A 12,536-nucleotide genomic window follows, 5' to 3' on the forward strand; every position below is an offset into this window, starting at 1 on the left:
TGAAGTCTCTTGGGCACTCTCCAAAGCTTTTCCAAAGGCTCTTAGCGCCAGTATTTAAAATAAGATCTGTTTTAATGTGACCTACACTTTAAAAAAAACTTCCCCAATTTATCCCCCCAAAACATATCTATAATCTGTCACAAGTTAGCAAGGATGTGTTTGGATGAAAGTCCAGTTTCCATCTCTATGACTCAATGACTTAACATAAAGGATTTTTTTCAGATGTGCAAATGGTTGATCTTTCCTGGAGTGAAATATTCCTGAGCCATTTCTTCTCAGAAACATGACAGTGGACTGCTGATCTGATTTTCACATCAGGCATGTGAATGGAAAAATAACCAAAGTGAAATTATTTTTTTCACACATCATGGGGCAGAGCTCTGGGTTAGATGGCAGAGATGTAAGGCTGAGTTGGAAGGAGAAAAGACAGATTTAATCATGGCATTCAAAAGATAACTGCATAGGTAGAAACAAATGGTAGATTTCAGGGAGTAGGGAGCTTGATTTCTTCTGCAAAAGTCTGGCCTGGACTAAATCATCTGTGTCCTGCCTCAATAGGCTCTTTCATGCAGGGACAAGATCCAACTGTAAAGGCGAAGATTCTCTACCCTTATGTTGGGAGACTTACCTCTATGAATGCGCCGTGGCTGGCTCCAAGATGCTGATTGCAATCCCTCTCGGGGAAGGATCATCGGCGGAGCACTGCCTCACATGAATATACAGCCACTGCAAGCGGCTGGTTAGGGGCACGCTGGTGATATCGCGATGATCCATCTTCCCTCTCCTACCTACTCACCCCTCTCCATGACTTCTCATAGCAGGGATGACTGGCAGGAGGCATCAGGGCAAGGGTGGTCACTGGGGACTGTCAGGGGGCAATCAGTGCGGGCCTTTAGGACCGCTCTCTGCGACTCATAATGCGGCAGAGCAATAGCCGTCTTCCCGACCCATAATCCCCCACACAGCTGGAACTGATCTGGTAAATACCGAATGGTTCCAGCTGCGTGGGGGATTTTGGGTCAGCAAAAAGGCCATTGCCACATGTGTATGATGGGTGGCGTTATGGCACTAGTCACCCCGTCTCCATCGGCTCTGGAGGGCGCTATGAGGCGCCGCTCAACATGAATGCAGCGCTGGAGCAGCATTTCAGGGCTCCTCCATGAAAGGTAAGTTTATGTTTTCCCTCCGCGCTTATAGCCGGCCTCCAGGTGGAGGCATGGCATGAAAGAGCCTAATGACTACCGCCCTGTTGCACTAAAGACCATTGTCATGAAATGCTTCGAGAGGCTCGTCATGGGGCACATCAAGCTCCTGCTGCCCCTGTTGTTGGAGCCCCTGCAGTTCACCTACAGATCCATTTCCCTCACCCACCTGGAAAACAAGGACTCGTATGTTCAAATGCTGTTTATTAATTTCAATTTGGCATTGAAGACAATCACACCTCAGTACCTCAGTTCTCCCTTCTGCCATCTGGTAGAAGGTGCCATAGCACTCGGGCCTTTACGTCCAGATTGGGCAACAGATTTTTCTCCCAAGCCGTCAGGCTCCTGAATTCCCAGAACATACGTGGATAGTGTACCGTGGACTTTTACTGTATACGTCTTAATATTTTAATGTGTTTAACTTCTAACTTATATTTATATAAATATGTTCTATGGTTCTGGAGAAATGCTATCTCGTCTTTACTGTGTGAGCATGGTATGAATGATAAATAAAGGTGACTTGAATTGACTTGACTTGGAATGGATCAAATTACCTCCTTCTGTGCTGTAACGTTCCTGTGATTCTGTGTTGGATAGACATGATGATGTCGTACCCTGTGCCACATTCCTGGTAGAGCAATGGAAGAGACAAACCATCCCAATCTGAGGTGCCCCTTTTTGTTCACACCAAAGCACCAAATTGGGTGGTCTGTGGGAAAGTATATTGTTGACTTACATTTTCTTACTCTTCGCCTCCACTGAATCAATCACCTTCCCGATCATTAGAGCCCCCACAACCCCACCTAACCTTCTCACCCCTCAATTGTTGCTGGTTCTGATTCCACAACCATCCATGGGGCCTTCCTGCTTCCCCAAGCACCCATTCTTTGCTGCTCCCCTTCACTTTACCCAAGGGGTTACTCGACGTTTCTCTCATTTCCCCCTCAGGGCAGCAAACTTTCACTTTTCCCCCCACTGCTAGTCACATCCCAGATATGTTGCACTGCACCCAGCCCCCTGCATTCGAAGCACCCTTTCTCTCTTCTCACATTGTCCTCGTGTGATTCCCCTCCCCCAACTTTCGCCCCATTCACTCCTTTGCCCCTCACAGAGTAATTCTTTAAATGTTCCCTCTTGGAGCATGCTGCCATTGGACAGTTTTGAACTCCCCTCTCCCCATTTGTACCTACCCATCTGACCCCCGCAATGGGCCAGTTCGAGAATACCCTCAACAGCTTCCAGTGGTGCGACTGTCCCTCATCCTCTGTGCCTGGTGGGTTCGCTCCCTCCCATCAGAGTGGCGCTTTCCCTCCGCCCTCCCGCCCCGCGGAGTTCTGGGGCAGTTCCTCCAGACCCTCTCCCCCGCAGGTTGGTGTCGCTGTCTCTCTGTCCCTTGCCCACTCGCCCACGGCTCTGCACTTCCCTCTGCGCCCATGGGGTGACGGTGCGGTGCTACTCGACTGCTCGCTCTCCCAGGCTTCGGGTTGCGAGCTGCGGGAAGGCAGAGTTAGTACATCCCCACAGCAATCCGCGTACGAGCGATCAGAAGTGATGCTGGAGTGTCTGCAGAGGGTAAAGCAAAACGGCTTTGAATAGGCAGCATCAAAGCCCCTCTCATTCAACGGGAACCCCGAGGGGGAAAAAAAAACCCCTGCAGCGAGCGTGGATGCGACAGAAAGCAGCGGCGGACCGTGCAGTGAACTGAGGCTATCGGGCAATGGACCAAGTCGGAGCGGCAGCCAGGGATCACGGCGGGGCTGTATTCTTTCAAAGTCTCCTCCTCGTCCTGGGATCCCACCTGGTGCTGCAACAAGTCGCCGCTGGTAAGAGTGCAGAAATCACTCTTTTGTTTTCCTTTCGTACAGAAGAAACTTCGGATACCCTGATGGAGCTAAGCCCTATTTAGAATCACTTAAAATGTAAAGAGAGGTTTTGATTGAAATACACCTGGTTCAGAGTTGCACTGTGCAGGAGGAGGTTAGCAATTCGAGTATTTTTTGAACGGTAAAAACCAGGCAAAGGATTGAAATTTCCATCTTTTTTTCCCGGAACTGAATGCATTGGGGTTTGTTTATGTGTTGAGAATATCATCAAATGTAGGAGGTGTGAGTTCTGTTCATGTTGGGTTTTATTTTGCCCTCTGATTTTAAACCTTCTATTGCTATTCCAGTGTTTTAGACGGGCGTTCTGTCGTCCTTCAAGCATGTGCTGAACGCTTTGCGTGCAACTTTTCAAGAGTGATTTGGAGCTTTCTTTTTCAACCAGGGAGCAGCCCGGCCAGGCAGTGCTTGGCAAATAAACTGTCGGCTTAATAAGTGTCTAAAATGCAGAAAGGTCGGTCTCTTCGCCCTTTCCCCGTGGGGTGTCAGTGGCAACCGCTGCCCCTGTCCATGCACAATGCATTCGGAGATGAGCGAGTTCCCAGTTTGACGTCTCACCCACTCAGTCCTCCACAAACTGGCAGTGTGAAGTCACCGCGTGAACCAACAAAAAGCTCCCTAACTAGTTTTAATGCTCGAAGTTTGCGAAGTAATCAACGTTTTCCTAGATCTCCAGACCTGAGGCATTTTAAAAAAAAGAGCTTTCTTTTTTAGTTTTAGCAATTAATTTCAAAATTAAGCAGTGAAGGTTTGTTTTTAAATGCTCTTCATTTCATCCTGCAGGTCAGTTATGTTCCATTATTTAGGTAATGCAAATAGCTAAAGTGAGTTCGATACATGGAATGTAGTTTAGTGCCTCGCGAGAGTCCATTAGAAACATACCACTGAGTATTAAAGTGGCAGATTTTTAACTTGTGGTCATTTTACAGTTGCAAAACAACCTGCTATAGTTACAGTAAACAACGGATTAAGGGAAATTTAAACCTTGGTGCATCCCTCTCTTGTTAAGAGAGTAATCCACTGTGCTCCGAAAATGAAAGAAATTGGTCGGTTACTGTTGATCTAGTTGAGCTCCATGAGAACATTGATCTGGGCATAAAGGCCTTCCAGCTTTCTATAGAATCTGCATTTTGAAATTGTTCTTTAGTGCATTGTTCATTTTTTTCTTCTTGCTTAAAAATGCCCCTCCCTAAATCTGAGGGTGGGAAAAGGACAGATTTTTTCAGTGTCCAGAACAGTTACTTCTGATATGATTCTATTTGTATGCATTGGACAGCTTCTTGGACAGCCGAGATTCTGGAACACTCAAGTTTGGGAAGATGCTGGAAATATGAATAAAAATGTAATTGCTGGAAATACTCAGCAGGTCAAACAGCATCTCTAGGGAGAATTAGCGTTTCAGTCGAGAACATTCTATGATTTGTATACTTTGGTGGTTGCAATTATCCGTTTAAAAATTTGAACTTTCCTCTAATTATGACATATATTAAGTGAGAAGATATTTGGAATGTTATAAAATGTTTCTGAAGGACAAATGAGGCAATTTGTGCTTGGAGTCAGTGGAATTGCATGAGGTACTATACGGGTACTTTTTCCAAGGAGAAGGACATGGAGGATAGTGATGGAAGCAGAGTGTGGAGATGCTAATGTATTTTGAGATTAAGAAAGAGATCGTTTTGTGTCTTCTGAAGTTCCTGATGGGAGAAATCCCATGTTAGTGAAAGCAGCAAGCAAGAAGACTGCTGGGGCGTTGACAATAGGTGAGGTCCAGGAGGACAAGAGCACAGCCAATGTTGTTTCTTTGATCAAGCATGGAAATGGGAATGAACTAGAAAATTTGTCGACATCAGTAGCCGGAGAACTATGGGAAAAGATATTTAGGGTCTTTCATGCACATTTGGAAAATCAGATTACAGATCATCAGCATGGTTTTGTGGTACAAGTCATGTCTTTGATTGAGGTTTTGAGGAGGTGTCAAAGGTGGTTGATGAGGATAGGGCAGTGGATGTTGTTTATACGAAGTTGACCACAGGAAAACTCCCTCATAGTAGGCTGCTCTAGATGGTACAGGTGCATGGAATCCACAGCAAATGATCATTTGGATTTAGAATTAGCTGGCTAATAAGGTGGAAGATAGTGATGGAAGGGTATTGTTCTGACGGGAGGTCTGTCACCAGTGGTGTTCTGCAGAGATCGGTGTTGAGACCCAGGTTGTTTGTAGTTTATACAAATGACTTACTTGGATAAAAATGTGGTGGGTGAGTTAGTAAGTTTCCAAATGACACTATAATTGGTGGAGCTGTGGACAGTGTAGATAGACAACAAAGAATACAGCAGAATATTGATCAATTACAGATATGGTCTGAAAACTGGCAGAGGACATTAAATCCAGACATAAGAACATAAAAAAATAGGAGCAGGAATAGACATCTGGCCTGTCGAGGAGGTGTTGCTCTTTGGGAGGTCAAATGTAAAGGGAATATATAGAGTTAATTTCCCCATTACAGGAAGGGTGTGGAGGTTTTGGAAAGGGCTCAGAAGAGATTTACCAGAATACTGCCTGGATTAGCAGATAGGAGCTACAAGGAGAAGTGGGACAAACTTGGATTGTTTTCTCTGGAGCACCAGAGTCTGTGGGGTGACCTGATAGGAGTTTATGAAATTATAAGAGGCATTGATAGGATAGATAGTCAGTATCTTTCTCCCAGGGTAAAAAGAATGGTCACACACGAGAGGACATGGACATAAGGTGATGGGTTGGGGAAAAGTTTAAATGAGATTTGCAGGACAGTATTTAACACAGAGTGGTAGGTGTCCGGAATAGGCTTCCAGGATGAAGGATGAAAGCAGATAAAATAGTGGCATTTAGGCTTCTAGATGAATGAATATGCAGGGAATATAAGAGGGTTATGTATTATGGGCACAACATTTTTGTTTCACCTTTGGCATTGTGTTTGACGCAGATGCAGGGTTGAAGGGCCTGTCCCTGTTTACTGTTAGCAATGGAGAAGAAAATAATGGAAAGTTGAATCAAATCAGACACTGAAAGAGAATTTGAAGGAAATACAGAATGAATTGGGCAGGGAATAAAAGTTTGTTTCAAATTTTCAAAATCGGAGCTGATGTGAATGTGGCGACACATTTTGAATTACAGTACAGGGTGATCCTTTTCTGAGCCACTGGTGTTGTCATACACAGTTGGAATATAACTCTTCTGATTTAAAAAAAAGTTACCAACATGTGACGTTTAACATCTATGATACGCCTACACCTAACGTCTATGATATTATTGGTAATGAAAGTACAATGAATGCAACTTTGCAGGAGTCGTTGGGCGGTTGAAAGTCAGCTGCCATATTTGGAAGGCCGAGTGGTGGTGGGAGGGGGGGGGGGGAATCATTCTGCAGCTTGTGCTTCAGAGTGCTGTTCTTCCTGGTCATCAGGTGCTGGAGAACGACAGCTTGCAAATTTGTAACTCATTTTGGCAGCAAATCCGTATTTTATCAGTGAAGCCTTATCTTTTGTACAAAGCAGTCCATCTCCTGTCTGTTCATCCTGCAAGGGTCATTGCTTCTCTGAACTTCTGTTTCTCTTGTGCTTCTAAACTGGCAGCAAAGCTGTTCTCCACATCTAATAGCATCTTCACTGTTGAAGTCATGACTTGTTGAAGCACATCACTTACTCTGACATGATACTTTCATCTCATAAAGTATCTTGTGTCATTATTTCCTCTTCCTCTATCATCATTCAAACACGGTATTTTGATTCATCCTCTGACCTAGTGCTTAAAAATTCACTCCTGTCCTGTTCTCCAGACCATTGACTTTTATCTGAATAAAAATGTACAGATGGATTTGTGAGGTAACTTGACTGATGTAAAATGCAGAACATCTCTTCTCTGTTCATTGTTCAGGCCCACAATGTACTTCTAATTGATGTAGCAAAGTAAGGGTTAATTTTCATCAGTCCACGAAAGGGTTAATGCTTTAGTCTGTGCTGCGATTTGCCAAAATTGCAATGAACAATTTATAATGATTAGTGGTGGTGACCACAAAGACATTTTTAAAATTGTATCATATAGATGGAATTTGAGACACTTCAAGTTTAAGGCTGAGGCAAGCAAACAAAACAAAGTCGAGTTGACCACAGGAAAACTAACAGGCAAAGAGTGAGGGCTGGAATGGGGTGAGTGGGTGTTCGGCAGACACTGCACTTCTTGGATTCTTCTCAATTTGTGGCTGGTGTGGATCACAATGAACTCTTGAATATTGCAAGTGGAAGAAGGGGACTGAATGTGGCCTACTTTCTTAAAATGAACTTATTTTGAGCATTTTCCCTTTCACCCTCTGAATAAAGTTTCATGGGAATTAGTGATCTTGTGACATTTTGCCCACACAACTGTTACACATGTGCACCTAGATGGTGCCAGCAGAAGCTTTCCAAATATGCATCTGATCAGAGGTTAATCCCTATTCCCCTGACCTTTATGCACAAAAACACACGTGCTCAATTTACTTTCTCTCTTTTGTTCTCTTTTTGCGCTGTGCCGGGTAAGTTTTTCTGCCACTGGTATAAAGGCTGACATTATGAAAGTTACACTTGCATAACATCACTTGTAAATAGCAATGAGTTTACCTTACAGGATGAAGAGGACAGTAAAGGAAATGGATCTGATTACAGAAATTATGACACTGCAAATGGCAGATTAGTCTGGTCTTATTGTAACACAGCATATTTTGAAACAGTATATTTCTCCAGCACTTCACGTTAAAAATGAGAAGTTTGACTTTTTGCAGCTGGATGGCCTGAAAATTTGCAACAGTTACTTTTAAAGCTCACTTGCAGCCAGAATGAAATCCTGGATCGAATACAGGAATCAGCTGGCTCTTTTCCTGCAATGGGTGCATTTGCTCATGTGCCATGTTAACCTGTCTGCACACAAATTCTAGCATACTTGCACATGCTCACTCATCTGCACAGATTCACTCCCTCAACCACACACGTTTTCGTTCTTATCTCCTGTGCACACATAAGCAGTTACCCATTCTGGTGTGTGCACCAGGCATACTTGCATGGGCACTAGTATTGCTGATGAGTTCTTTAAAAAGGTAACTGGATTGTTTTAAAACAGGAATGTCAAAGGATATGGGAAGCATTCACGTGGAGGAAAATACTAGTCCAGACTCAATAGGTTTTCTGCCCTGAAATACTGTGGTTCTGCAAGGTTTTTTTCTAAAAGTACACCATTTTTATATTAACTGTAATACAACTCAACATCTTGATTCACCGTACCAATCAATTCAATACATTAATCTAAACATTGTCAATGTCACTTGTGTTTCATCCTTAAACATATCATCCCTGAAGCATTTGAGAGCTGCTACGGGATCAATGGTAGTTGGACCCTGGACTGGTCTTTCACAATAGCTTCTTTATGGTGGTTGAGTAAACCTTCAGTGAATCCCTCAGAATGCATTCCTACACCTTTCATCATGCCAGTTGGCAGAATTCGCTGCAGACATCTCGCGCTCTGGAAGATCAGCAAGTTTCAGGCAAGGTGAGTCTTTCCTTGAGTTGGTAATCTTACAGCAGCGGTCTCGATATGTGACCCTGATAATGGCCCAGAGAACTCAGAAGGCTGTCTTGGGAGCTCTTTTGATGAATTTCAACAAAAACCACTGCATCTCTTTCCAGACCTGGACAGATACACATCCATGAAGAAGGAGTAACAGTTTCATCCACACTACAATAGCCATGGCATGTGATGGCATTAGGTCTCTGCACATGTGTGAGAGTCTGATGGGGCCTCTTGGCCTTCCTGCCATGAGCCTGACAAATGACTTGAATGTCCTCCTTAGGAAGCCACCAACAGGATCCACTTCCCCTCCTCCTGAAGGATCTTCTGGACATTTTCTGCAGAGCACCACCTGACAGACTTTTGTTGCAAAGTGTTTTTCCATAGAAACCTTTCAGATAGTGTGGTGAATTCCAACTAGGAGACTATGGCATGGCAAGAAGGCTAGGCCTGTATTTCACAGACATGGGACAGGGAGAACCTACTATGGTCATACTTAGTGTTTTCCCTGCACGTATCCAGGTTCTATACACAACTTGGTTGCACACGTAGATGACACAAGATAAGGGCCACACGAGTACCAGATCCCCCCACCCTCCTGCTCTGTGATAGTTCAGAAATTGGCTGCTGGCTTTCAAGATGGTGTCGGAGAAGCAGTAGGTGAAGAGCAGAGCTCCCCAGAAGAAAGAGGGGAAAAGGCAGAAAAAAGAACTCCTTTAAAGAAACTATTGAAGAAATGATAAAGAAACATCAAGAGAGAATGGGAAGAAAGAAAAAAGCAATGAATCAAGATAGAAGAGAAAATGGTGGAATGGAGAGGGAGGCTGACCTCAGGCCCATGAAGACATCAGCGGCAATGACGGAGTGGAACCCCAGACCATCCTGCGTGTCAAAAACTTACCCAATGGGGTGAGTGAGGTTGGGACTGCTATACATTTCCTGGCTATTGCCAGGAGCGGGGCAGAAACAGGAATGCAAGGGGGCCTAGAGAGGGCCGCGAGTTTGGAGGGCGGTATGCCATCAGGAACGTCGTTGGGTGACTGAGGAGTGGAGAGGGCTGTGAGCGTAGAGGTGGGAGAGCCATCGGAAATACTGTCAAGCGACCACGGAGTGGAGAGGGCCTGAGTGTGGAGGTGGGAGAGCCATCGGAAACACCATCAAGCAACTGCGGAGTGGAGAGGCCTGTGAGCAAGGAGGCGGAAGTGCTGTCAGAAATGCCATCGGGTGACTGCTTAGTGGGCCATAAGCAAGGAGGCAGGAGAGCCATCGGAAATACCATCAGGCAACAGTGGAGCGGAGAGGACCACAAGCGAGGAAGCAGGAGCACTGTCGGGCAACCACAGAGTGTATAGGGCTGTGAGCAAGGTGGCAGGAGAGCCATTGGGCTACTGTGGAGGTGTGACAGAGGCCAATGGGTGGTTCAACTGGAGGGGCGGTGAAGGTGGTGGCAGCAACAACAACAGGAATAAAAGACACTCACCTGGTAAGGCCAGTCCACGTGGGGCCCAGAAGATGGAGGTGGTGAGGGGTACGCAAGGTGTCAGGAATGGCGGGCTGCAGGACAGGGAAGAGCTGGGATGTCAAGAACAGCAGGAAGAGGCATGGGCAGTGTTAGCCCGAAGACTTTGGATGAAGAAGAGGACGAGTCAGAAGGGGAGGAGGAGGAAAGAGAGGAACAAAAGAGAAAGGCTCCATCAGATGAGCATTACATAAAAATAAATGGTAGCAGGCCAGAATACCATCAAAATCCTCTTTCACACTTGCGTCCCACTAAATTGGTGATTCAGTGTCCTGGAATAGGAATGGGGGGTTTGTCTTTACACACTTGACCACACCTAACTGGGACACTGAACACTTTCACACTTGAAAGGAGACATCCCGGGGTTAGGACTATTCTACCTTGTACTGGTGACGTCATGATCTTATATTTGAATAAAATTAATCATGCCTAATTATAACATAATGAAGCTTTATGTATAGCACAGTATGAGCCCTTCAGCCCCTGGTGTTCTGCCGACCTATATAAACCTTTATAAGGGACCATGGGAAAGTGCTAGCAATAAATAGTAATAGAGGGCAGTTTTTAAACAAGGTGGGAAAGTTGGTAGCGGTATCACATACAATTTATAAATACTTTGGGAAAAAGTGATGGCAGACCTGTCCTCCCAGAATTCCACGCCACAGAGAAAGGACTGTATGCTCAGCTGCATGCATGGAGCATTCATAGAGGGGTTTCTCTGCCGCACGGCATTCTGGGAAATCAGATCCACCATTGCTTTTTTCCCATGGTCTTTATGAATTGTACACTATAGTGCTACCAACTTTCCTGCTCTGTTTAAAAATTGTCCACTATTGCTTTTTATTTTTTCTCTCTCTCTCTCTCTTGCTGCTACCTTTCTATGGCAAAGTTTAAATTTTCATTTTAATCTTTTCTTCCTTCGTGTTCCTACACTCATGCAAAAACTTGGGTCATTTCAATCCCACAATGTAATTACCCATTTCACACTTGCCTGATTGCAACGTTGGCATCTGCTGACACCGGGCATTATACTAGGGGTTGAGGCTGTCATTCCCTGGCATGAGATGATACCATCTGACGACAGCGTTGAGCTGATTTTGCTTTCACACTGGGCACTTAGAGGCCGATTGGCGGTCAGTTCCTGGGATCACTTGCAAGTGTGAAAAGGGCTAAAGAGAAACTAGATAGCAACCAACAGGGTAGAAGTAACAGAAGAAAGAATGGAAAGAGTGGAAGAAAAGCTGAATAAAAGGGAAGGAGAGAAAGACAGACATGTGGAGGACGGAAAAAAAAATAGGAGAAAATTGGCACTCTCGAAAATTTCAGCACGGTTGCAAAGAAAATGCAAAGATGGATCTAGTCGTGACCTCAATAAGATAGACGGATCAGCCCTCGAGCACCCAAGTCCTCTCAAACTGGCAATTATGATAATATTCAATAAACGGGCCCCATACCCTTTCAAACTGAAACTTATTTTTAATCTTTGATACTATACCTAATTTTCTCTGAGCTTAGATATGACATTAGATCATGTAGCCATTGTGTATGAGTCGGTGAGAGTTCATCTTTCCATTTCATTAAAATTGATAGTCTGGCTATCAATGTGCTAAAAGCTTAAACTTTCTCTTGAGATTCCGATACAAGTTTATTTGGTTCATGTGAAAAACCAAACAGCGCAGTTAAAGGGAAGGGATCTATTTTAATCTTAAAAATAGTTGACAAAGAATTAAAAATATTCTGCCAATTATTTAGGACATTCCAAAACATGAATTAGCGAGGCTTCAAAAATGTTACTAATTTTATAAAATGGATCAACATCCGCAAAGAAATGGGATAATTTAAGTTTAGACATTTGAATTCCATGTATCACCTTAAATTGTAATGAACAATGTCTAGCACAAAATGAGGAATCATTGATCAAATTAAGAGTGGAATGCCAATCCTCATCTGAAAGAGTTATATTAAGATTATGTTCCCAGTCATTTTTAATCTTAACCACTGGGGCTAATCTTAAATCTAATAAATCAATATGAATACGTGATATCAATTTGTAACCTTGATTAGAGGGAGGGGTTAGATTAGTTTTAGGTTTAAGTTTTAGGTTTCTTTTCTTTTAGATCAGTGGATTTGTGAGTTTAATTATAATTATTCTGTATAATATCCCCTTTTTTTTAGACCTTATTAAGATATAATGTGATTTGTTATAATAGTATTTAATTGATTTATATGTATAATCATTTTAATGGATAATCACATTTAATAATAAGGGATAGAATTTAAAATGCAGCATACTGTGTATTTACTTTAATTTTGTTATGTATATTTTATTATTTTGCCTTTATTAATATTGTATATATTTT

General features: G+C 43.5%; 1 protein-coding gene across 1 annotated transcript in view; it reads left to right on the plus strand.

The window, feature by feature from the left end:
* Positions 1-2,613: 2,613 nt before the first annotated feature.
* Positions 2,614-12,536, plus strand: part of ror1 (receptor tyrosine kinase-like orphan receptor 1) — a 327,496-nt gene continuing 317,573 nt past the window's right edge. Inside the window, exon 1 of the mRNA XM_069938329.1 lies at positions 2,614-3,025. Within this exon, the coding sequence (XP_069794430.1) occupies positions 2,920-3,025 (106 nt within the window). The 5' untranslated portion in view covers positions 2,614-2,919. The remainder of the gene's footprint in view (positions 3,026-12,536) is intronic.

Source organism: Narcine bancroftii, chromosome 5 (assembly GCF_036971445.1).
Source record: "Narcine bancroftii isolate sNarBan1 chromosome 5, sNarBan1.hap1, whole genome shotgun sequence".
In the NCBI taxonomy this organism is placed as follows: domain Eukaryota; kingdom Metazoa; phylum Chordata; class Chondrichthyes; order Torpediniformes; family Narcinidae; genus Narcine; species Narcine bancroftii.